This window comes from Salmo salar, chromosome ssa13, assembly GCF_905237065.1.
Source record: "Salmo salar chromosome ssa13, Ssal_v3.1, whole genome shotgun sequence".
Lineage (NCBI taxonomy): Eukaryota > Metazoa > Chordata > Actinopteri > Salmoniformes > Salmonidae > Salmo > Salmo salar.
In genome coordinates, this window is record NC_059454.1 from 38,883,373 (window position 1) to 38,908,124 (window position 24,752).

General features: G+C 46.6%; 1 protein-coding gene across 1 annotated transcript in view; it reads right to left on the reverse strand.

Moving 5' to 3' along the window:
* Positions 1 to 24,752, reverse strand: part of LOC106567143 (von Willebrand factor A domain-containing protein 5B1) — a 72,576-nt gene that overhangs the window by 37,778 nt on the left and 10,046 nt on the right. Inside the window, exon 8 of the mRNA XM_045692756.1 lies at positions 12,301 to 12,477. Coding sequence (XP_045548712.1) covers positions 12,301 to 12,477 — 177 coding nt within the window. The remainder of the gene's footprint in view (positions 1 to 12,300; positions 12,478 to 24,752) is intronic.

The window sequence follows — 24,752 nt, forward strand, 5'->3', positions numbered from 1 at the left end:
ACTCCATTCTTCCATCGACGACCTGAAATCCTCCATGAATGATCTCCTTCTGAGAACGACTGAGGCCGAGATGCGCATTAGCACAGTTGAGGACACCGTCGCTCGACATGACCAGGTTCTGATAGAACTGCAGAAGGATAATGCCTACCTCAAAAACAAAGTAGACCAGATGGAGAACCAGAGCAGACGCAGTAATATCCGTGTGGTGGGATTGAAAGAGGACAGCGAGGGCCGTGACCCGGTCCGCTTCTTCACTCAATGGATCCCGGATGTCTTAGGCATAATCAACTTCACCAAGCCGCTGGAAATCGAACGCGCCCACAGAACATCAGCGCCGAAACCCCGACCAGAGGAGCCCCCACGTGCCGTTCTGGTCAGGTTCCTCCGTTTCCAAGACAGAGAGAAGATACTGCAACTCGCAAGAGCCAAAGGGGACATCACCTTCGATGGCAAGAGGGTCAGCCTTTTCCCGGATATGAGTGCCGATCTCGCCAGACGTCGCAAGCAGTTCAGACCTGCCGCCAAAGCACTGAAGGAGAAGAACATCACCGGCTACCTCATCCACCCTGCGCGGATGAAAGTTCAGTACAAAGGCCGATGCCATATCTTCAACACACCGGGAGAAGTATTCACTTTCCTCAAAGAACCGAACCGCGACTGAAAAACGGTCTCTCTGGGGGATAAGATCCAATCTGTTTGTTTTCTCTTATCTGGACTGATCTGCTGATATCGGATCCGTCTACCCCGCTATCCGGTCGCTATAATTGATTTGTACATTTTCAACTAACCGTTTTTCCCCGGGGTGAGTTCTATTACATTTACAGGAGACTATATTTTGGTTTAGTCAATATCCACTGGACGAAGCAATAAGTGGGTTTAGGCCCACCACTTCCCTCCCATTTATGTTTCTCCTCTCCCGAAAAGAGACTCAAGCAGCCCTTACCGTGGGCAGTAATTATTCAGCCATAAATGCCTATTCACAATGTTTGTTTTCAATTTAGAGAGCTCGCAGGTTTTAGTTTACGCCAAGGTTTAGCTAGTAAGAGTAAGGTGGAAAGCGAGCAGCAACGTATCTCTACAAGTGTATTCATGTTTGATTGTTGGGATTGTTGTTTTAGTCTGACAATCGGGGTGGGTGGGTTTTTTTTCCCCTTTTTTTCCATGTTTATTGTTGTTTCCTTCCTAAAGAGGCACGTAGGTCACTTCTGTGTTCAAACCAAAGTTGAAACATTTCCTGACTATTTACATATGAGAGATTTCCATTCGGTTACATATTTCAAACCCAACCTATGCTTAATCCACTAAAATATGTCACATTCAACGTAAAAGGCCTTAACAGCCCGATTAAAAGGAAAAGAGTCTATACATACCTTAAGAAATTAAAGGCCGATATTGTGTTCCTACAAGAAACACATCTTACAGCCAGCGAACACAAGAAATTGAAGAGGGAATGGGTAGGACAAGTTTTTGCGTCCTCTTTTAACTCCAAAGCAAGAGGAACTGCAATTTTGATAAGTAGACACATCCCCTTCTGCGTCAACAACACCATCTCTGATCCCTCGGGCAGGTTTGTTTTGGTGCAGGGGCATATGTTTTCAGAGTCTTGGACCCTGCTGAATATTTATGCTCCTAACTTCGATGACCATATGTTTATACAGAATGTCTTCCTTCAGGTCGCTCAAGCACCACCAGGATGGCTACTGGTTGGAGGAGATCTAAATTTTTGTTTAGATACAGTCCTTGATAGGTCCTCGGATAAACCCTCCCTTCTTACCAAAGCCGCCAAGCTCACCATGTCATTCATGAAAGATCTTAATTTACTAGACATCTGGAGACAGTTGCACCCACAAGATAGGGACTACTCTTTTTATTCACACCCACACAAGACACACACACGCATAGATAATTTTTTACTATCGACCCAACTGTTTCATAGAGTGTTAGATATCGAGTATCTCCCCAGATTGCTTAGCGACCATTCTCCTCTGGTATTATCAATCTCCATTCCTAACAAGGTAAACGGAGCATATAGATGGAGACTAAATCCTACACTCCTAAAGCAACCAGAATTTTGTGCATTTATCAAAGAGCAGATCAATATTTTTACTTTCACAAACAAACCCTCCGCTCCTGACAGTTTCATTCTTTGGGACACATTGAAAGCATATCTGAGGGGACAGATCATTTCCTATACTAAAGGGTTGAAGAGAAAATACGGTGCGGAACTGAATGTCCTTGAATCTGAAATCTCTGAGCTGGAGAAAACCTACCAAAGAGGCCCGACTAAAGATCTATATAGGCTTTTGGTAAATAAAAAACTGAAATATAATATTCTGAACACATATCAAGCTGAGAGGGCCATCACTAAATCAAAACAGCGTTATTACGAGCTTGGAGAGCAAGCTCACAAAGTACTGGCATGGCAACTGAAAGCAGAGGAAAGTAAGAGGACAATTAATGCTATAGAAACCCTTACTAATGAGATATCTTTCGACCCTACCGAAATTAATAATACCTTTAAGAAATACTATGAAGACCTCTACACTTCCCAATCAAGCGATGATCTGTCGGAGATCGACTCCTTTCTCTCCTCTCTCAACCTCCCATGCCTGTCAGAGGAAGACAGAGAGCGCCTGAGTGAAAACTTCTCTGTTCCTGAATTGGTGGAAGCCATTAAATCCTTACCTTCTAATAAATCTCCTGGGGAGGATGGCTTCCCTCCAGAGTTCTATAAAGAATTTAGGGAGCTGTTGGTCCCCTACCTCATGGAGGTACTTAAAAAAGCCGGGGAAGACAACTGCTTTCCAGAGTCTTTCTCTCAAGCAGTGATTACTGTAATCCACAAGAAAGGGAAAAACCCGCTAAAGTGCGCCTCCTATAGACCAATCTCTCTCCTTAACACAGATTGTAAACTGGTCACCAAGATGCTATCTAAGAGACTGGAGTCATGTCTTCCCCTGTTGGTCAACCCAGATCAGACTGGCTTCATAATTAATAGACTGTCCTCCAATAATCTCAGAAGGTTCTTTGATATAATTCACCTTGCTAACAAAAACAAAATACCTAGTGTCGCAGTCTCCCTCGACGCTGAAAAGGCCTTTGATAGGGTTGAATGGCCATACCTCTTTCGCGTCTTGGAAAAGTTTGGTTTAGGTACCGTTTTTGTAATTTGATAAAATCACTCTACAAATCTCCTAAAGCTAGGATTGCTACCAATGGGATTACTTCCTCCTCTTTCCCTCTCTATAGGGGGAACAGACAAGGTTGCCCAATTAGCCCCCACCTCTTTGCCCTCGCCATCGAACCGTTGGCTGAGGCTATTAGATCGTGCCCGGACATACATGGCTTTGAGGTGGGCCCCCATACCCATAAACTATCACTCTTTGCGGACGACCTTATCTTATTTCTAACAAACCCAGAACACTCCCTCTCTCACTTGCAGATCCTACTACAGTGTTATAGCTCTTTCTCTGGATATAAGGTTAACTTCGATAAAAGCGAAATCTTACCGCTGTCTGTCTTTGACCATCATACCATCAAGCACAAGTTTCCTTTTCGATGGTCGCCTCTGGGCTTCACATATTTGGGCATAATGGTGGATGGTAACCTGAACAACCTCTATAAACTCAATCTGGCCGGCTTGTTGCAGAAGGTGGAGGGTGACCTGTGTAGGTGGATGGACTTGCCTCTCACCCTACTGGGTAGAATCAATGTGATTAAAATGAATATCCTGCCCAGATTTCTATATTTGTTTCAATCTCTCCCTATCCCTGTGCCCGCAGCATTCTTTTCCTCTCTTGACAAGCTGACCAGACGGTTTATCTGGCATGGCAAAACCCCGAGGGTTAGCCTGGACAAACTGACCCTGGATTACGGTCAAGGGGGCTTAAACCTCCCCAATTTTAGAATGTACTACTGGGCTGCTCAGTCTAGGTTTCTGGCTCAGAGGTTTGACAATGGTCCCTCCCCCTCATGGTTGAACATTGAAAAGCTTGAGATGAATGATGACACGGGGGCAGAATTGTTTTACAAATGGGACAGAAAATCTATAAAAACCATCACAGACAACCCTTTAATCATACATTCTGTCCTGGCATGGTGTAAACTGCATGAGCTGTTCGGACGAGGGGGATTTCTCTCCCCTAAAACCCCTTTATGGAACAATAGATTGATCCCTATGTTTTTCCAGAATAGTAACTTTAGACCATGGTCTGATAAGGGGATCACTCTTCTGGAACACTGTTATGAGGAGGGAGATCTTATGTCTTTTGAACAGCTGAAACAGAAATACCACTTGTCTAACAGGGACTTCTTTAGCTACCTACAACTACGAGACTTTATTAGGGTGACTCTCAAGGGACAATGGAACCTACCTAAGATGTCACCTATTGAGCAATTCTGCCATGCAGACCAACCACTATTCAAGACCATTTCCCGTGTTTACGATGCTCTAATGTCAGTACTAACACTGCCTGAGCTAGATAAACCCCGACTTAGATGGGAAAAAGATCTGGGTATTGATCTTGATGAGGGCCTATGGAGTGACCTATGCAGGGATGGTGTTACATCCACATTGAACTCCAGATACAGATTGATCCAGTTTAATTTCCTCCATCAGCTCTATATCACCCCATCTAGACTGCACAAGTTCAATCCTGATATCTCCTCCCTATGTTTTAGATGTGGCTCAGATGAAGGAACATTCCTCCATTCCACTTGGCAGTGTTCAAAACTACATGGTTTCTGGCAGGGGGTATGCGATACCATATCCTCAATCCACGGGGTTGCATTCCCTTTAGACCCCGAGGTCTGCCTACTGGGTAACTATACTAACACCAATCTTAGGCAAAGTCATACTATAAAGCTAACAGAAATATTGCTAGCGATTGCCAAGAAATGTATTGCCTTGAAATGGAAATCGGATTCCCCCTACTAGTGGCAATGTGGCTATCGGAAGTTAATAGTTGTATCCCACTGGAGAAAATCACTTACTGCTTGAGGAATAAGGTAAAGACATTTTACAGAATTTGGCAACCTTTTATTGACTATATGGAGAATCTCCCCCCACACCACATTGATTGAATCTCTATATAATTCTTATATAATGTTTCACACGTAATGTATAATATGTAGCTTACAGCAGGTGACCATATGAATCAATGTCTCATTATTATTATTAATATTTATTTTATTATGATTTATGTATCATGTATATTTTTTATGTATTATGTATGCCCGTATATATAATTTTTATTTTTTATTACGCTCGTCTGTTACCGTCACTTTGTCCTTTGTTGTCTAACATATTTTCACTTTTGTTTTGAATGTTCTTAATTGGAAAATGCAAAAATAAAATATTTAAAAAAATTCAAAAATAACCAAAAATCAAGAGAACCAAATGAGGAACAGGTGCAAACAATCAGACATACCAAACGAAAAGGAAAAAGGGATCAGCGGCGGCTAGTAGGCCGGCGACGACGACCGCCGAGCGCCACCCGAGCAGGCAGGGGAGCCACCTTTGGTGGGATTCGTGACAGTACCCCCCCCCCTCCTGACGCGCGGCTCCCGCAGCGCGCCACCACCGGCCTCGAGGGCGACCCGGAGGACGAGGCGCAGGGCGATCCCCATGATTCGGTGGAATTCCCTCAGTAGTGGGGGGTCCAAAATGTCCCTCCTAGGTACCCAGCACCTCTCCTCCGCGCCGTACCCCTCCCAGTAGACGAGGTAGTGTAGTCTGGAAGTCTGGAGTCCAGAATGGCACGTATCTTATACGCCGGGGACCCCCCAATGTCCAGAGGGGGTGGAGGAACCTCCAGCAACTCACCTTCCTGCATGGGACCAGCCACCACCGGCCTGAGGAGAGACACATGAAACGAGGGGTTAATACGGTAGTAAGATGGAAGTTGTAACCGGTAACACACCTCGTTTATCCTCCTCAGGACTTTAAACGGCCCTACACACTGCGGGCCCAGCTTCCGGCAGGGCAAGCGGAGGGGCAGGTTTCGAGCCGAGAGCCAGACTCGATCCCCTGGTGCAAACACAGGGGTCTCACTGCGGTGCTGGTCAGCGCTCTTCTTCTGCCGTCCACTCGCCTTAGTGAGTGCGTCTTGGACGGCTCTCCAAGTGTCCTTCGAGCGCTGCACCCAATCCTCCACCGCAGGAGCCTCGGTCTGGCTCTGGTGCCATGGAGCCAGGACCGGCTGGTAGCCCAACACGCACTGAAACGGTGACATGTTGGTCGATGAGTGACGTAGGGAATTTTGGGCTATTTCTGCCCATGGGACGTATCTCGCCCATTCCCTGGGCCGGTCCCGGCAATACGTCCTTAGAAACCTACCCACCTCTTGGTTCACTCTCTCCACCTGCCCATTACTTTCGGGGTGGAAACCCGAGGTCAGGCTGACCGAGACCCCCAACCGTTCCATGAACGCCCTCCAAACTCTGGACGTGAACTGGGGACCCCGCTCAGAAACGATGTCCTCGGGCTCCCCGTAGTGCCGGAAGACATGGGTGAACAGGGCCTCCGCAGTCTGCAGGGCCGTAGGGAGACCGGGCAATGGGATGAGACGGCAGGACTTCGAGAACCGATCCACAACGACCAGGATTGTGGTGTTCCCCTGAGATACGGGAAGGTCAGTGAGGAAGTCCACTGATAAGTGCGACCACGGCTGCTGTGGAACGGGGAGTGTGTGTAATTTCTCTCTAGACAGGTGTCGAGGAGCCTTGCTCTGAGCGCACACCGAGCAGGAGGAAACATAAAACCGCACATCCTTACCCAAGGTGGGCCACCAGTACTTTCCCCTCAGGTTCCGCACTGTCCTCTCGATCCCAGGGTGACCCGAAGAGTTGAGATTATGGGCCCATCGAATCAATCGATCACGGAGACCAAGCGGCACGTACTGAACACCTGCCGGACACTGCGATGGTGCAGGTTCCAACCGTAACGCCCTCTCGATCTCCGCGTCCAACTCCCATACCACCGGAGCTACCAAGCACGACGCTGGGAGGATGGGAGTTGGATCGATGGCCCTCTCCTCGGTGTCATATAGGCGGGACAGTGCGTCAGCCTTCGTGTTCTGTGAACCTGGCCGATAAGAGATAGTGAAACGGAAACGGGTAAAGAACATGGCCCACCTGGACTGACGCGGATTCAGTCTCCTAGCTGCCCGGATGTACTCGAGATTACGGTGGTCAGTCCAGATGAGGAAAGGGTGCTTAGCCCCCTCAAGCCAATGTCTCCACACCTTCAGAGCCTTAACCACAGCTAACAACTCCCGGTCCCCCACGTCATAGTTCTGCTCCGCCGGCCCGAGCTTCCTAGAAAAGAAAGCGCACGGGCGGAGTTTGAGTGGCGCGCCCGAGTGCTGTGATAGCATGGCCCCCACCCCAGTCTCGGACGCGTCCACCTCCACTATGAATGCCAAAGAGGGGTCCGGATGAGCCAGCACGGGAGCGTCGGTAAACAGCTCCTTCAGGTGACTGAACGCTCTGTTCGCCTCTGCTGACCAGCGCAATTGTGCCGGACCCCCCTTCAGCAGTGAGGTAATGGGAGCAGCAACTTGACCAAAGCCCCGGATAAACCTCCGGTAGTAATTGGCAAACCCTAAAAACCGCTGCACCTCCTTTACTGTGGTCGGAGTCGGCCAATTTCGCACGGCTTTAACACGGTCATCCTCCATCACCACCCCCGAGGTGGAAATGTGATACCCCAGGAAGGAAACGGCTCGTTTGAAAAACTCACATTTCTCAGCCTTAACGTACAGGTCATTCTCCAGCAGTCGCCCAAGCACTTTGCGCACCAGGGAGACATGCGTGGCACGGGTGGCGGAATAGATCAGGATGTCATCAATATACACCACCACCCCCTGCCCGTGCAGGTCCCTGAGAATCTCGTCAACAAAGGATTGAAAGACAGCTGGAGCATTCTTTAACCCATACGGCATGACGAGGTACTCATAGTGGCCCGATGTGGTACTGAATGCGGTTTTCCACTCATCTCCTCCCCGGATACGCACCAGATTGTATGCGCTCCTGAGGTCCGGTTTCGTGAAAAAACGCGCTCCGTGAAATTATTCCACCGCCATAGCGATGAGAGGTAGCGGGTAACTAAACCCTACTGTGATGGAATTTAGACCTCGATAATCAATGCACGGACGCAGCCCTCCATCCTTTTTCTTCACGAAAAAGAAACTCGAGGAGACGGGTGACATGGAGGGCCGAATGTACCCCTGTCTCAGAGATTCCGTGACATATGTCTTCATAGCCAACGTTTCCTCCTGTGACAATGGGTACACGTGACTTCTGGGAAGTGTAGCGTTTACCTGGAGGTTTATCACGCAATCCCCTCGTCGATGAGGTGGTAATCGGGTCGCCCTCTTTTTACAGAAGGCGATAGCCAAATCGGCATATTCTGAGGGAATGCGCACAGTGGAAACCTGGTCTGGACTCTCCACCGTCGTCGCACCGATGGAAACTCCCTTACACCTGCCTGAACATTCCTCTGACCACCCCCTGAGAGCCCCCTGTCTCCACGAAATATTAGGATTGTGATTGGCCAGCCAGGGAATCCCCAGCACCACCGGAAACGCAGGCGAATCAATGAGGAAGAGACTAATCCGTTCCCCATGATCCCCCTGCATTACCATGTCCAGTGGCACCGTGGCCTCCCTGACCAGCCCTGACCCTAATGGTCGGCTATCTAAGGAGTGCACGGGGAAAGGTTGGACCAACGACACCAGGGGAATCCCTAGTCTTAACGCGAGCCCACGATCCATAAAGTTGCCAGCTGCGCCTGAATTGACTAGCGCCTTATGCTGGAAAGAGGGAGAAAACAAGGGGAAAGTTACTAGTACGAACATATGACCAACAGGGAGCTCTGGGTGAGGTTGGTGCTTACTCACCTGAGGTGGACGAGGAGTGCTCCGCCTGCCATCCCGATTCCCAGAGGAGCTCCCCCAGCACCAGTCGGCAGTGTGTCCTCTCCGACCACACTGGGTACAGGAGGAGCCTCCTCCTCCGGTTCCCCTCGACGCGGCCCCCCCTAGCTCCATAGGGATGTGAGCTGGAGGGCCTGGAGGTGGAACCAACAGGGCCCGGTCTGGACGTCCGCGGGCAGCCAGCAGGTTGTCGAGACGAATGGACATGTCTATTAGTTCATCCAGTGAGAGGGTAGTGTCCCGACAGGCTAGCTCCCGGCGGACGTCCTCTCGGAGGCTACACCGATAGTGGTCCATCAGGGCCCTGTCGTTCCACCCCGCTCCAGCAGCCAAGGTTCGGAACTCCAGAGCAAAGTCCTGTGCGCTCATCTCCTGCCGCAGGTGGAACAGCCGTTCACCCGCCGCTCGGCCCTCTAGTGGGTGGTCGAACACGGCCCGGAAACGGCGGGTGAACTCGGGGTAGTGATCCCTTGCCGAGTCTGGGCCATACCACACTGCGTTAGCCCACTCCAGGGCATGTCCCGTTAAGCAGGAGACGAGGACGCTTACGCTCTCCTCTCCCGAGGGATTCGGACGAACGGTAGCCAGGTACAACTCCAACTGCAGCGGGAACCCCTGGCACCCAGCCGCCGCTCCATCGTACTCCCTGGGGAGAGCCAGGCGTAGGGCTCCGGGTCCGGACGCTGGCGGAGGGGGAGATGGGGGAAGGGGAATTGGTGCTGGGGATGCGGTAGGAAGGCCACTCCTCTCCCATCGGTCCATCCTCTCCATCATCTGGCACCCCAATGGTGGAACAAGCTCCCTCACGACCACCTTCCGGAGACACCTGAAACCCCACCTCTTTAAGGAATACCTAGGATAGGATAAAGTAATCCTTCTAACCCCCCCCTTAACCTCTTATGGCTAGGGGGCAGTATTTTCACGGCTGGATAAAAAACGTACCCGATTTAATCTGGTTACTAATCCTACCCAGTAACTAGAATATGCATATGGTTATTATATATGGATAGAAAACACCCTAAAGTTTCTAAAACTGTTTGAATGGTGTCTGTGAGTATAACAGAACTCAAATGGCAGGTCAAAACCTGAGAGATTCCTTTACAGGAAGTGGCCTGTCTGACCATTTCTGGAACTTCTTTGCCATCTCTATCTTTTACTAAGGATCTCTGCTCTAACGTGACACTTCCTACGTCGTCCATAGGCGCTCAGAGCCCGGAAAAACCTGAATGTCGTCATCCCAGCCCCAGGCTGAAACACATTATCGCCTTTCTCAAGTGGCCGATCAAGGGACTGTGGGCTTAGGCGCGTGACCTGGCCGCCCCCGTCTTTGTGATTTTTTTCCTCTGTTTGCCGAAAAGGAGATTCCCGGTCGGAATATTATCGCTTTTCTCACGAGAAAAATGGCATAAAAATTGATTTTAAACAGCGGTTGACATGCTTCGAAGTACGGTAATGGAATATTTAGAATTTTTTTGTCACGAATTGCGCCATGCGCGCGACCCTTCTTTACCATTTCGGATAGTGTCTGGAACGCACGAACAAAATGCCGCTATTCGGATATAACGATGGATTATTTTGGACCAAACCAACATTTGTTATTGAAGTAGCAGTCCTGGGAGTGCATTCTGACGAAAACAACAAAGGTAATGAAACTTTTGTAATAGTAAATCGGAGTTTGATCAGGGCTAAACTTGGTCGGTGTCTAAATGGCTAGCCGTGATGGCTGGGCTATCTACTGAGAATATTGCAAAATGTGCTTTCACCGAAAAGCTATTTTAAAATCGGACATATCGAGTGCATAGAGGAGTTCTGTATCTATAATTCTTAAAATAATTGTTATGTTTTTTGTGAACGTTTATCATGAGTAATTTAGTAAATTCACCGGAAGTTTGCGGGGGGTATGCTAGTTCTGAACGTCACATGCTAATGTAAAAAGCTGTTTTTTGATATAAATATGAACTTGATTGAACAAAACATGCATGCATTGTATAACATAATGTCCTAGGGTTGTCATCTGATGAAGATCATCAAAGGTTAGTGCTGCATTTAGCTGTGGTTTTGTTTTTGTGACATTATATGCTAGCTTGAAAAATGGGTGTCTGATTATTTCTGGCTTGGTACTCTGCTGACATAATCTAATGTTTTGCTTTCGCTGTAAAGCCTTTTTGAAATCGGACAGTGTGGTTAGATAAAGGAGAGTCTTGTCTTTAAAATGCTGTGAAATAGTCATATGTTTGAAAAATTGAAGTTTTTGTATTTTTGAGGAATTTGTAATTCGCGCCACGCCTATCATTGGATATTGGAGCAGGTGTTCCGCTAGCGGAACGTCTAGATGTAAGAGGTTAAAAGATTTAGATGAAGGTGAATCCACCAATTTGTAAGTCGCTCTGGATAAGAGCGTCTGCTAAATGACTTAAATGTAAATGTAAATCTGATCCATCGCTGAGCCGATTCGGTGGAGAATGGTGGTATGATGGAGGACCCTTTCCTCCATCGATGGGAGAGGAGGGGATGCTGCTCCTGCTGACTCCATAGCTGGTGCGGGATTCTGTCAGCAAATGCTAGGAGTGGTGGTTGGAGTCAGGCGCAGAGAGCAGAGGTAAGGAGATAATGTGTTTATTCCGTAACACAACAAATACGGTCGACGCCAACACAACCGGCGTGAAATGCGAAGTGCCCAAAACAACAGGTACACAGCATGCACATAAAACAACACTAGTCGATCGCCAGCACATCCAATAACAAACACACTCTGACGCAAATAATCCCGCACAAACCTGGGCGGGCTACACAGGCTTAAATAACCAAAAATCAAGAGAACCAAATGAGGAACAGGTGCAAACAATCAGACATACCAAACGAAAAGGAAAAAGGGATCAGCGGCGGCTAGTAGGCCGGCGAATACGACCGCCGAGCGCCGCCCGAGCAGGCAGGGGAGCCACCTTCGGTGGGATTCGTGACACTGAGTCACACTGGCACGAAGTGCATCACAGACTGAGAGAGGTTAGTCAAACATCACTCAGCCTGGCCCAATCAGGTAACATTACGGTCAGATGCCCCGGATATAAAGTCTGAGCTGGGCTGAGTTTCCATTGACCATTCCATTGAAAGGTGTGGCAGCTTCACTCCATCTTTGTAAAGACTACTTTCTATGAGCAGTGAGTCATTGAGTCATTAATAGCACACCACTCGTGTATATCCGCACTTAAGACACCTAATTAGTATACTACATCATTCCTTTATCATTAATTTATTTTTCTTTGCCCTGAATTAACAAGTTTAGAATGTAGTTAATTATGCTTACTATATAATCATTTCCTATGAATGTGTTATGTATGGGTTATTATGAAGTCTCGTACAGTACCTTGACACGGCTGATGTTGACCCCGCTCATGCTCCCACTGCGGTCAATGAGGAAGATGTACTCTCCATGCACCTTCCTCAGGTCAGAGGTCATGGACTTGAGGTCTGGGCAGAAGTTGAGCATGACCACAGGGTTGTGAAGGATGTCCTTGTGGAGACGCTTGCGAATGATATCCACCTACATATGGCCACATGACCAGAGGATAACATGGTGAGTGAAGTGCTTGAGATCTAGTCTACACATGGTCCAGAGGATAACATGGTGAGTGAAGTGCTTGAGATCTAGTCTACGCATGGTCCACAGGATACAGTAAGAGAAGGGTGAACGAAAGAAAATGAGATCAAATCACGTCATGCAAGCTTTGAATGAGAGCCATATCCACATATTGGAATAACTTTGTACATGCATTTGTTTTTAAATATAGTTATCTTACAAATCACATTTGATAAGATCAGCATTAAAAAGAGCTAGTTCTTAACAAAACAGTGTTCCCCTAAACTACAACACAGCTGTTTCCTTAATGCAAAAGGTGCATGAAATACATCTAACAGTTAAATATTCTCCACGGGGAATGTTTTTGATAAGCTGAATTACAGCTACGCTTCTTTAAATAAAAATATTTCATAATTCAAGGACTTTCTTTTCTTTAAGAGACCCACATTATTTGAGAAAGAAAGGGCACTCGATCAACCGGTGAATGTGTTCTTGCAGGTAGATCCAAGCAGAAGGCTGAGGACCTTTCATTGTTTCCATAGTAACCCCTTTTTAATCACACACACACCATTTTAGGGCGTGAGTGTTTTCTCTCTCCCTCCCGTTTAGGTCTACTGGTCACTGAGGATGTATGTGTGTCTACCACCGTTGTGCCATTCTGACATGTGGAGAATAAGGTACAATCTGTACTGACACATGATTTCACACCAAGAAAAATGATAAACTCACCATTTAAATAACATACCGTAGCTCCAATGTGTGTCATGTGGTTTTAAAATCATTTCAGATAGGTGGAAATAAATCAAACACTTTTATGTAATAATAATGGACACAGGAATAATGTAAAATACCTGAATCATGCAAAACTTGCAAAAGGTGTGGGGGCAAAAACCCTGTACTATTCTGGAGCACGAGTACAAAACATTACAAGGCTGCTTCTGACCATTCTACGACAAATTCTGGGAGCTGACGCTGTCATAGTCCATGTGGGGTCAAACGACATTAGGAGGGATAGCTCGGAACTTCTGAAAATGTATTTTAAAGAACTGATTCTAGCACTGAAAGATTCCAAAAAGTGGCCAATTATTTCACGTCCGGTACCACCAATGGGCTGCGGGTGTGAAAGATTGAGCAGGCTACTGGCATTACACACCTGGATAAAAGATTACTGTAGCTCTGTTGGAATCACATTTATAGATAACTTTGGCACCTTCTGAAAACAGAAGATGCTCTACAGGAATGACAAAGTCCATACAAATCATCTTGGGTCCTCCACGCATTTCAAGGCTGCGTTGAGACAATGACTTATCAATGACCCACGCCCAGCTCAGATAATTCCTATCATTGTGTCGCTGAGTTGTCGTGGTGCTGCTGCAAATGTACATTGTCCCAGGGGTGTTGGCAGACACAATGTAAGTCATTTAATTTATGTCCCTCTAACTGCCCTGAATGTCTCGGTTGATCCTACAGCTATTGTATGCAGTAATCACGTGCCTATGAACCAAGTTATACTGTTAGCATGAGGCAGTGTTCCCTAGTAAGAAGTCCACCGTGTGCAGCTCACCCTGCACAGCTCAAACATAAATACTATTGTCATGTCTACTTCTGATAAGCTTCCCAATAAAGCAATAAAAACAATCAAGCATCCCAGAAAAGTGCTAAAAATAGCCCACAATAACATATGTAGAGAAAGAAACAAGGTTCATGAAATCAATAACATGCTAGTAACAGATGACATTCATATTCTATCTCTGAAACTCACTTAAATAATACCTTTGATGAAACAGTGATAGCAATATATGGCTATAACATGTACAGAAAAGACAGAAATGTCAATGGGGTGGAGTTGCGGTCTATATTCAGAACCACATTCCTGTAAAGATTAGAGAGGATCTCATGTTAAAGTAATATGTTGAAGGAATATGACTACAGGTTCATCTGCCTGACCTAAAGCCCATTCTTGTGGGAAGCTGCTATAGACCACCAAGTGCTAACAGTCAGTATCTGGATAATATGTGTGAAATGCTTTATAATGTATGTGATATCAACAGAGAGGAATATTTTCTGGGTGATTTCAATATTGACTGGCTATCATCAAGCTGCCCACTCAAGAAAAAGCTTCAAACTGTAACCAGTGCCTGCAACCTGGTTCAGGTTATTAGTCAACCTACCAGGGTAGTTACGAACAGCACAGGAATGAAATCATCAACATGTATTGATCACATCTTTACTAATGCTGCAGAAATGTGCTTGAAATCTGTATCTAGATCCATCGGATGTAGTGATCACAATATAGTAGCCATATCTAGGAAAACCAACATTCCAAAGGCTGGGCCTAATATAGTGTATAAGAGGTCATACAATAAGTTTTGTAGTGATTCCTATGTTGATGATGTAAATCATATTTGCTGGTCTGTGGTGTGTAATGAGGAGCAACCAGACGCTGCACTTGACACATTTATGAAATTGCTTATTCCAGTTACTAATAAGCATGCACCCATTAAGAAAATGACTGTAAAACTGTTAAATCCCCTTGGATTGATGTGGAATTTTTTTATTGTATGGTTGAGAGGGATGAGGCAAAAGGAATGGCAAATAAGTCTGGCTGCACAACCGATTGGCAAACGTACTGCAATTGAGAAATCATGTGACTAAACGTAATAAAAAGAAGTAGAAACTATACTATGAAACAAAGATAAATTATATAAAGATTGATAGTAAAAAGCTTTGGAGCACCTTAAATGAAATTTTGGGCAAGAAGGCAAACTCAGCTCCATAATTAATTGAATCAGATGGCTCATTCATCAAAAACTACTGATACTGCCTCCTACTTTAATGATTTTTTCATTGGCAAGATTAGCAAACTTAAGCATGACATGCCAGCAACAAATGCCGACTCTACAGATCCAAGTATATCTGACCAAATTATAAAAGACAAGCATTGTAATTTTGAATTCCATAAAGTGAGTGTGGAAGAGGTGAAAAGATTATTGTTGTCTATCAACAATGACAAGCCACCGGGGTCTGACAACTTGGACTGAAAATTACTGAGGATAATAGCGGACGATATTGCCCCTCCTATTTGCGATATCTTCAATCTAAGCCTATTAGAAAGTGTGTACCCTCAGACTTGGAGGGAAGCAAAAGTAATTCTGTTAGAATAGTAAAGCCCCCTTTACTGGCTCAAATAGTTGACCAATCAGCCCTTAGAAAACTTTTGGAAAAAATGGTGTTTGACCTGATACAATGCTATTTTACAGTAAACAAATTGACAACAGACATTCAACATGCTTATAGGGAAGGACATTCACAAGCACAGCACTTACACAAATTACTGATGATTGGCTGAGAGAAATTGATGATAAAAAGATTGTGGGAGCTGTCTTGTTAGACTTCAGTGCGGCTTTTGACATTATTTTACATTTTATTATTTAACCTTTATTTAACTAGGCAAGTCAGTTAAGAACAAATTATTATTTACAATGGCCTACAAAAAGGCAAAATGCGTCCTGGAGGGACGGGGGCTGGATTAAAAATAAAAATATAGGACAAAACACACATCACGACAAGAGAGATACCACAACACTACATAAAGAGAGACCTAAGACAACCACATAGCATGGCAGCAACACATGATAACACAGCATGTTAGCAACACAACATGGCAGCAGCACAACATGGTTGCAGCACAAAACATGGTACAAACATTATTGGGCACAGACAACAGCACAAAGGGCAAGAAGGTAGAGACAACAAAACATCACGCAAAGCAGCCACAACTGTCAGTAAGTGGCCATGATTTAGTCTTTGAATCAAGAGATTGAGTGTTTTTTGCAGCTTGTTCCAGTCGCTAGCTGCAGAGAACTGAAAAGAGGAGCGACTCAGGGATGTGTGTGTGCTTTGGGGACCTTTAACAGAATGTGACTGGCAGAATGGGTGTTGTATGTGGAGGATGGGGGCTGCAGTAGGTATCTCAGATAGGGGGGAGTGAGGCCTAAGAGGGTTTTATAAATAAGCATCAACCAGTGGGTCTTGCAACGAGTATACAGAGATGACCAGTTTACAGAGGAGTATAGAGCGCAGTGATGTCCGATAAGGTGGCAAATCTGATGGCCAAATGGTAAAGAATATCTAGCAGCTCGAGAGCACCCTTACCTGCTGATCTATAAATTAAATCTCTGTAATCTAGATTGAGTAGGATGGTTATCTGAATCAGGGTTAGCTTGGCAGCTGGGTTGAAAGAGGAGCAATTACGATAGAGAAAACCAAGTCTAGATTTAACCTTAGCCTGCAGCTTTGATATGTGTGTCACGACTTCCGCCGAAGTCGGTCCCTCTCCTTGTTCGGGCGGCGTTCGGCGGTCGACGTCACCGGCCTTCTAGCCATCGCCGATCCACTTTTCCTTTTCCATTTGTTTTGTCTTGTCTTCCCACACACCTGGTTTCAATTCCATTATTACATGTTGTGTATTTAACCCTCTGTTCCCCCCCATGTCCTTGTCCGGAATTGTTTATTGTAATGCTTGTGCACGTTATGCTGGTGTGTGACGGGTTTTACCCATTGATTTATTATACTGTTAACGGTGGTTTTATTTATTAAACTGCGTCGTTGGAAATCAGTTTTTGCTCTCCTCTGCCGCCAGTACGCACTCCTTACAGAATTCCGGACCAAAACTTATGGAGTCAGCAGGAGCAGGTACCCTGGGTACAGGGGTGGAGGAGCGCGTCCGGGAGCACGCAGCAATGCTCCACCATCTTGGCTCCGCCATGGACTGCTGGGAGAGACAGGGAGTTCTCCCAGCGCCTCCACCAGCACAACCGGGGTCTCCACTACGCGCCCCTCCTTCTCCTGGTCCCAGTGGGATTCGTCTTTCCGATACCCATGGAGCTGGGAGGGGCGGTGCGCAGGGAGACCAGAGGGGATTCCAGCTCGTGCACCATCTGTAGCCGCAGAGGTCACACTGCCGGTTGGTGCCGGGTTGGTTCCTCTGGGTATCGAGGCAGCAGGCAGGGTGCTCTGGCGTCACCCCAGGTGAGCCGGTACCATTCTCACCCAGAGCCCTCTGTTGCACATATGTTTGTGTATGTCACTTTTCCTGAGTTTTACCGCATTCCCAGCATAAGGCGCTTGTCGATTCAGGCGCAGTTGGGAATTTTATAGATAGATCGTTCGCCCGTAGTTTAGGGATCCCCATTGTTCCCGTGGCTGTGCCCTTCCCCGTTCACACCTTAGATAGTCGACCATTAGGGTCAGGGTTGATTAAGGAAGCCACCGCTCCTCTAGGCATGGTGACGCAGGGGGGTCACAAGGAGAGAATTAGTCTCTTCCTTATTGACTCTCCTGCATTTCCCGTGGTGCTAGGCCTACCCTGGTTAGCTTGTCATGACCCCACTGTTTCTTGGCCACAGAGGGCTCTCACGGGGTGGTCACAAGAGTGCTCGACTTCCGCCGAAGTCGGTCCCTCTCCTTGTTCGGGCGGCGTTCGGCGGTCGACATCACCGGCCTTCTAGCCATCACCGATCCACTTTTCATTTTCCATTTGTTTTGTCTTGTTTTCCCACACACCTGGTTTCAATTCCATCATTACATGTTGTGTATTTAACCCTCTGTTCACCCCCATGTCCTTGTCCGGAATTGTTTATTGTAATGCTTGTGCACGTTATGCTGGTGTGTGACGGGTTTTACCCATTGATTTATTGTACTGTTAACGGTGGTTTTATTTATTTAAACTGTGCCGTTGTAAATCAGTTTTTGCTCTCCTGCGCCTGACTTCTCTGCCGCCAGTATGCACCCCTTACAATGTGCTGAGAGAAGGACAATGTACTGTCTACCCATACTCCCAAGTACTTGTATGAGGTGACTATCTCAAGCTCTAAACCCTCAGAGGTAGTAATCACACTAGTGGGGAGAGGGGCATTCTTCTTACCAAACCACATTACCTTTGTTTTGGAGGTGTTCAGAACAAGGTTAAGGGCAGAGAAAGCTTGATTGGACACGAAGAAAACTTGGTTGTAGAGCGTTTAACACAAAATCCGGGGAGGTGCCAGCTGAGTATGACTGTATCATCTGCATATAAATGGATGAGAGTGCTTCCTATTGCCTGAGCTACGTTGTAGATGTAAATTGAGAAGAGCGTGGGGCCTAGGATCGAGCCTTGGGGTACTCCCTTGGTGACAGGCAGTGGCTGAGACAGCAGATGTTCTGACTTTATACACTGCACTCTTTGAGAGAGGTAGTTAGCAAACCAGGCCAAAGACCCCTCAGAGACACCTTAGCCGAAATTTGTATTTCGCGCCACGCGATTCCACTGGCTGTTGACTAGGGACGCAAGTGTCCCACCTAGCCCAGGTAATAATTGGTGATTAAAGAGCTCAGCCATCCTTGTCAGTAAAAAACACATCAACATTAACCTCTCTAGGGCCGGCAGGACGAAATCGTCCCACCTACGTAACAGCCAGTGGAATCCTGTGGCGCGTTATTCAAATACCTTAGAAATGCTATTACTTCAATTTCTCAAACATATGACTCTTTTACACCATTTTAAAGACAAGACTCTCGTTAATCTAACCACACTGTCCGATTTCAAAAAGGCTTTACAAGGAAAGCAAAACATTAGATTATGTCAGCAGAGTACCCAGCCAGAAATAATCAGACACCCATTTTTCAAGCTAGCATATAATGTCACAAAAACCCAGAAGACAGCTAAATGCAGCACTAACCTTTGATGATCTTCATCAGATGACACACCTAGGACTCAAATGTGGAAATGTGGTATCCTAGGAAGGAGACGGACTGCTGGAAGAACAGGCATTTCTCAGCCTTGACATACAGGTCATGCTCCAACAGTCGACCAAGCACATTGTGCAACAAGGACACATGCTCGGCGCGTGCAGCGGAGTATATCAGAATGTCATCAATATACACCACTACACCCTGCCCGTGCAGGTCCCTGAAAATCTTGTCCACAAAGGCTTGGAAGACTGACAGAGCATTCATCAACCCGTACGGCATGATGAGGTACTCATAATGCCCTGAGGTGGTACTGAACGCTGTCTTCCACTCGTCTCCCTCCCGGATATGCACCAGGTTGTAAGCGCTCCTGAGATCTAGTTTAGTGAAGAAGCGCGCCCTGTACATTGACTCAATTGCTGTGGCTATGAGAGGTAGCGGGTAACTGTACTTCACAGTGATCTGGTTAAGGGCTCGATAGTCAATACACGGGCGCAGACCTCCCTCCTTCACAAAAAAGAAACTCGAGGAGGCGGGTGAAGTGGAGGACCGAATGTATCCCTGACACAGAGATTCGGAGACATATGTCTCCATTGCTGCCGTCTCCGCCTGTGACGGGATACACGTGACTCCTGGGAAGTGTGGTGTCTACCTGAAGGTTTATCGCACAATCTCCCCGACGATGGGGTGGTAATTGAGTCACCTTCTTCTTAGAGAAGGTGAGAGCCAAATCGGAATATTCGGGGGGAATGTGCACGGTGGAGACCTGGTCTGGACTTTCCACCGTAGTAGCACCAACGGAAACCCCCAAGCACTCTCGCGACCACCCCGTGAGAGCCCTCCATTGCCATGAAACAGTGGGGTCACGACAGGCTATCCAGGGAAGGCCTAGCTCAACGGGAAACGCAGGAGAGTCAATGAGGAAGAGACTGATTCTCTCCCTGTGACCCCCCTGCGTCACCATTACCAAAGGAATGGTGGCCTCCCTGATAAAGCCGGACCCTAATTGTCGACTGTCCAACACGTGACCTGGAAAGGGCCTAACCACTGGAACAATGGGGATCCCTAAACTATGGGCGAACGCTCTGTCGATAAAATTCCCAGCCGCGCCTGAATCGACGAGCGACTTATGCTGGGAATGCGGGGAAAACTCAGGAAACTTGGCTTGCAAAAACAGGTGGGCAACAGAGGGCTCTGGGTGAGAATGGTGCAAGCTCACCTGGGATGACGCCAGAGTGTGCTGCCTGCTGCCTCGACCCCCAGAGGAACCAACCCGACACCGACCGGCAGTGTGACCTCTGCGGCCACAGATGGTGCACGTGAAAGCCCCCCCTCCGGCCTCCCTGAGCGCAGTACCCCCCAGCTCCATAGGCACCGGAGCGGTGGTGCTGGAAGATGGAACCGACAGAGCCGCGTCTGAACGTTCACCCAGCCGGATGGACAGGTCCACCAGCTGGTCAAAGTTGAGGGTGGTGTCCCTGCAGGCCAACTCCCGATGGACACCCTCGCACAAGCTGCAGCGATAGTGGTCGATCAGGGCCCTGTCGTGCCATCCTACTCCGGTGGCCAGGGTGCCTGGAAGTCCAGGGCGATTACCTGGGCACTCCTCGTCCCCTGCCCCAGGTGGAAGAGATGTTCACCCGCCACTCTACCCTCGGGCGGGCGGTCGAAGAATGCCCGGAAGTGGCGTGTGAACTCCTCGAAGTGGTCCAGCGCCCCATCTCCTTCTACCCACACGGCGTTAGCCCACTCCAGGGCTTTCCCCGAGAGGCACGAGACGAGGGCGGACACCCACTCACGTCCCGAAGGAGCTGGGTGGACGGTCCCCAGATACAGGTCCAGCTGCAGCAGGAACCCCTGGCAGCGTGCCACCGTCTCATCAAACTCCCTGGGAAGGGCGAGACGAATCCCACTGGGACTGGGTGCAGGGGAGGCGAGTAGTGGAAACCCCAGTTGTGTTGGTGGGGGAGCTGGAGGGACTCCCTGTCTCTCCCAGCGGTCCATAGTCTGGACGACGCAGGTCCATGACAGCGCCGAGATGGTGAAGCATCGCCGACATTAACCCCCACAACGGGGGCACCCGCTCCTGCTGACTCCATTGATCTGTGTGGAATTCTGTAACAGGGTGAGTGACTGGTTGCCCGGGAAGTCAGGCACAGGAGAACTTTAAACCTCTCTAGGGCCAGTGGGACGATTTCGTCCCACCTACGTAACAGCCAGTGGAATCCCGTGGCGCGTTATTCAAATACCTTAGAAATGCTATTACTTCAATTTCTCAAACATATGACTATTTTACACCATTTTAAAGACAAGACTCTCGTTAATCTAACCACACTGTCCGATTTCAAAAAGGCTTTACAACGAAAGCAAAACATTAGATTATGTCAGCAGAGTACCCAGCCAGAAATAATCAGACACCCATTTTTCAAGCTAGCATATAATGTCACATAAACCCAAACCACAGCTAAATGCAGCACTAACCTTTGATGATCTTCATCAGATGACAATCTTAGGACATTATGTTATACAATACATGCATGTTTTGTTCAATCAAGTTCATATTTATTTCAAAAACCAGCTTTTTACATTAGCATGTGATGTTCAGAACTAGCATAGGAGAGAAATCGTATTGCTGTGATCAATGTGGGAAGAGTTTTACTACATCTAGCTATCTGACTATACATCAGAGAACACACACAGGAGAGAAACCTTATATCTGTGGTCAAGTTCATATTTATTTCAAAAACCAGCTTTTTACATTAGCATGTGATGTTCAGAACTAGCATAGGAGAGAAATCGTATTGCTGTGATCAATGTGGGAAGAGTTTTACTACATCTAGCTATCTGACTATACATCAGAGAACACACACAGGAGAGAAACCTTATATCTGTGGTCAAACTTCCGGTGAATTTACAAAAAATGTACTAAATTACTCACGATAAACGTTCACAAAAAGCATAACAATTATTTTAAGAATTATAGATACAGAACTCCTCTATGCACTCGATATGTCCGATTTTAAAATAGCTTTTCGGTAAAAGCACATTTTGCAATATTCTCAGTAGATAGCCCGGCATCACAGGGCTAGCTATTTAGACACCCAGCAAGTTTAGCACTCACCAAAGTCTGATTTACTATAAGAAAAATGTTATTACCTTTGGTGTTCTTCGTCAGTCCCAAATAATCCATCGTTATATCCAAATAGCGGAGTTTTGTTCGTGCGTTCAAGACACTATCCGAAAGGGTAAATAAGGGTGACGAGCATGGCGCATTTCGTGACCAAAAAATTCTAAATATTCCATTACCGTACTTCGAAGCATGTCAACCGCTGTTTAAAATCAATTTTTATGCCATTTTTCTCGTAAAAAAGCGATAATATTCCGACCGGGAATCTGTGTTTAGGTAAAAAGAGGAAAGAAAATAAAGCACGGGGTCGACTCGTGCACGCGCCTAAGCCCATTGTCCTCTGATCGGCCACTTGCCAAAAGCGTAAATGTGTTTCAGCCTGGGGCTGCCTCGATATCATTCAGCTTTTTCCCGGGCTCTGAGAGCCTATGGGAGCCGTAGGAAGTGTCACGTTACAGCAAAGATCCTCAGTCTTCAATAAACAGAGACAAGAAGAACAAGATCTTGTTAGAGAGGGCACTTCCTGTAAGGAATCTTCTCAGGTTTTTGCCTGCCATATGAGTTCTGTTATACTCACAGACACCATTCAAACAGTTTTAGAAACTTTAGGGTGTTTTCTACCCAAAGCCAATAATTATATGCATATTCTAGTTACTGGGCAGGAGTAGTAACCAGATTAAATCGGGTACGTTTTTTATCCGGCCGTGTCAATACTGCCCCCTACCCCCAACGGGTTAAGCGACATGGGCAGCTGTGAGGAGGAGGGTTTATTCTCCATGTCTTTAACCATTTTCCAGATGTTCTTAGACCCACAGAGAGAAAACGGCTCCTTCAAGTAACTAACTTTGGCCTTCCGGATAGCCTGAGTGCACTTATTTCTCATTTGCCTGAACGAGAGCCTGTCAGCCTGATTATGCATGTGCCAAGCCTTTCACCAAATGGAATTCTTGAGGTGGAGTAACTCTGCCAGATCACGGTCGAACCAGGCGCTGAACCTGTTTTTAATAACTAATTTTCTTTACGGGGGCGTGTTTGTTAACAATACCACAGAAAATATTAAAAAATAAGTTCCAAGCGTCTTCGACAGAAGGGATAAAGCTGATTCTATAGCAATTTACAGAGGATAGGTCATGAGAGAAGGCTTGCTCATTAAAGGTTTTTAGCAGGCGTCTATGACATATAAGGACAGGTCGTTTCGCTGAGCAGCCATTACGAACACAGGCTGTAAAACAGTGATCACTAAGGTCATTATAAAAAACACCCGACTGATACCTATCAGGATTATTTGTGAGGATAACATCAAGGAGAGTAACCTTTTCTGGGTGTTTGGAGTCATACCATGTGGGATTGGTAATAATCTGAGAAAGATTTAGGGAGTCCCATTGCTTTAGGACCTGGTCAGGTGGTTTATGCATGTCCCAGTTTAGATCACCTAGTAGGACAAATTCAGACTTAGTGTAAGGGGCCAGGAGAGACCTTAGGACAGGTAGGGTACAGGCCGGTGCTGATGGTGGATGATAACACCCAGCAACAGTCAACAAAGAACATTTTTTTTTGAAGTTGAATGCTTAAAATCAGAAAATCGAATTGTTTGAGGACAAAAATTGGTGGAGACAATTGAGCACTGAAGGTGTTCCTTGGTCATAGTCTGCTGCTGGAAACACGTATGTGTTATGGCTTTACACCCCCTGCTATATTGTGGATAAAGAGTTACGTGTCTAAAAGAACACATAGGGTGTTATTTAATGGAAGCCACTCCAACATAATCCAGGTTGAATCAGGAATTCCCCAGGACAGCTGTCTAGGACCCTTACTTCTTTCAATCTTTACTAATGACATGCCACTGGCTTTGAGTAAAGCCAGTGTGTCTATGTATGCAGATGACTCAAAACTATACACTTCAGCAACTGAAATGGCTGCAGTTAGTTTCAGAATTGGTGGCAAGGAATACGTTAGTCCTAAATATTTTTAAAACTAAAAGCATTGTATTTGGGACAAATCATTCACTAAACCTTAAACCTCAACTAAATCTTGTAATAAATAATGTGGAAATTAACAAGTTGAGGTGACTAAACTGCTTGGAATAACCCTGGATGTTGATACAACAGTAGATAATATGGTGAGAAGTCTGTCCATAATAAAGCGTTGCTCTCCCTTCTTAACAACACTATCAACAAGGCAGGTCTACAGGCCCTAGTTTTATCGCACTTGGACTACTGTTCAGTCATGTGGTCAGGTGCCACAAAGAGGAACATAAGAAAATTACAATTGGCTCAGAACAGGGCAGCACGTCTGGCACTTAAGTGTACACGGAGAGCTAACATTAACAATAATTATGTATGTCAATGTCTCATGGCTTAAAGTGGAGGAGGGATTGACTTCA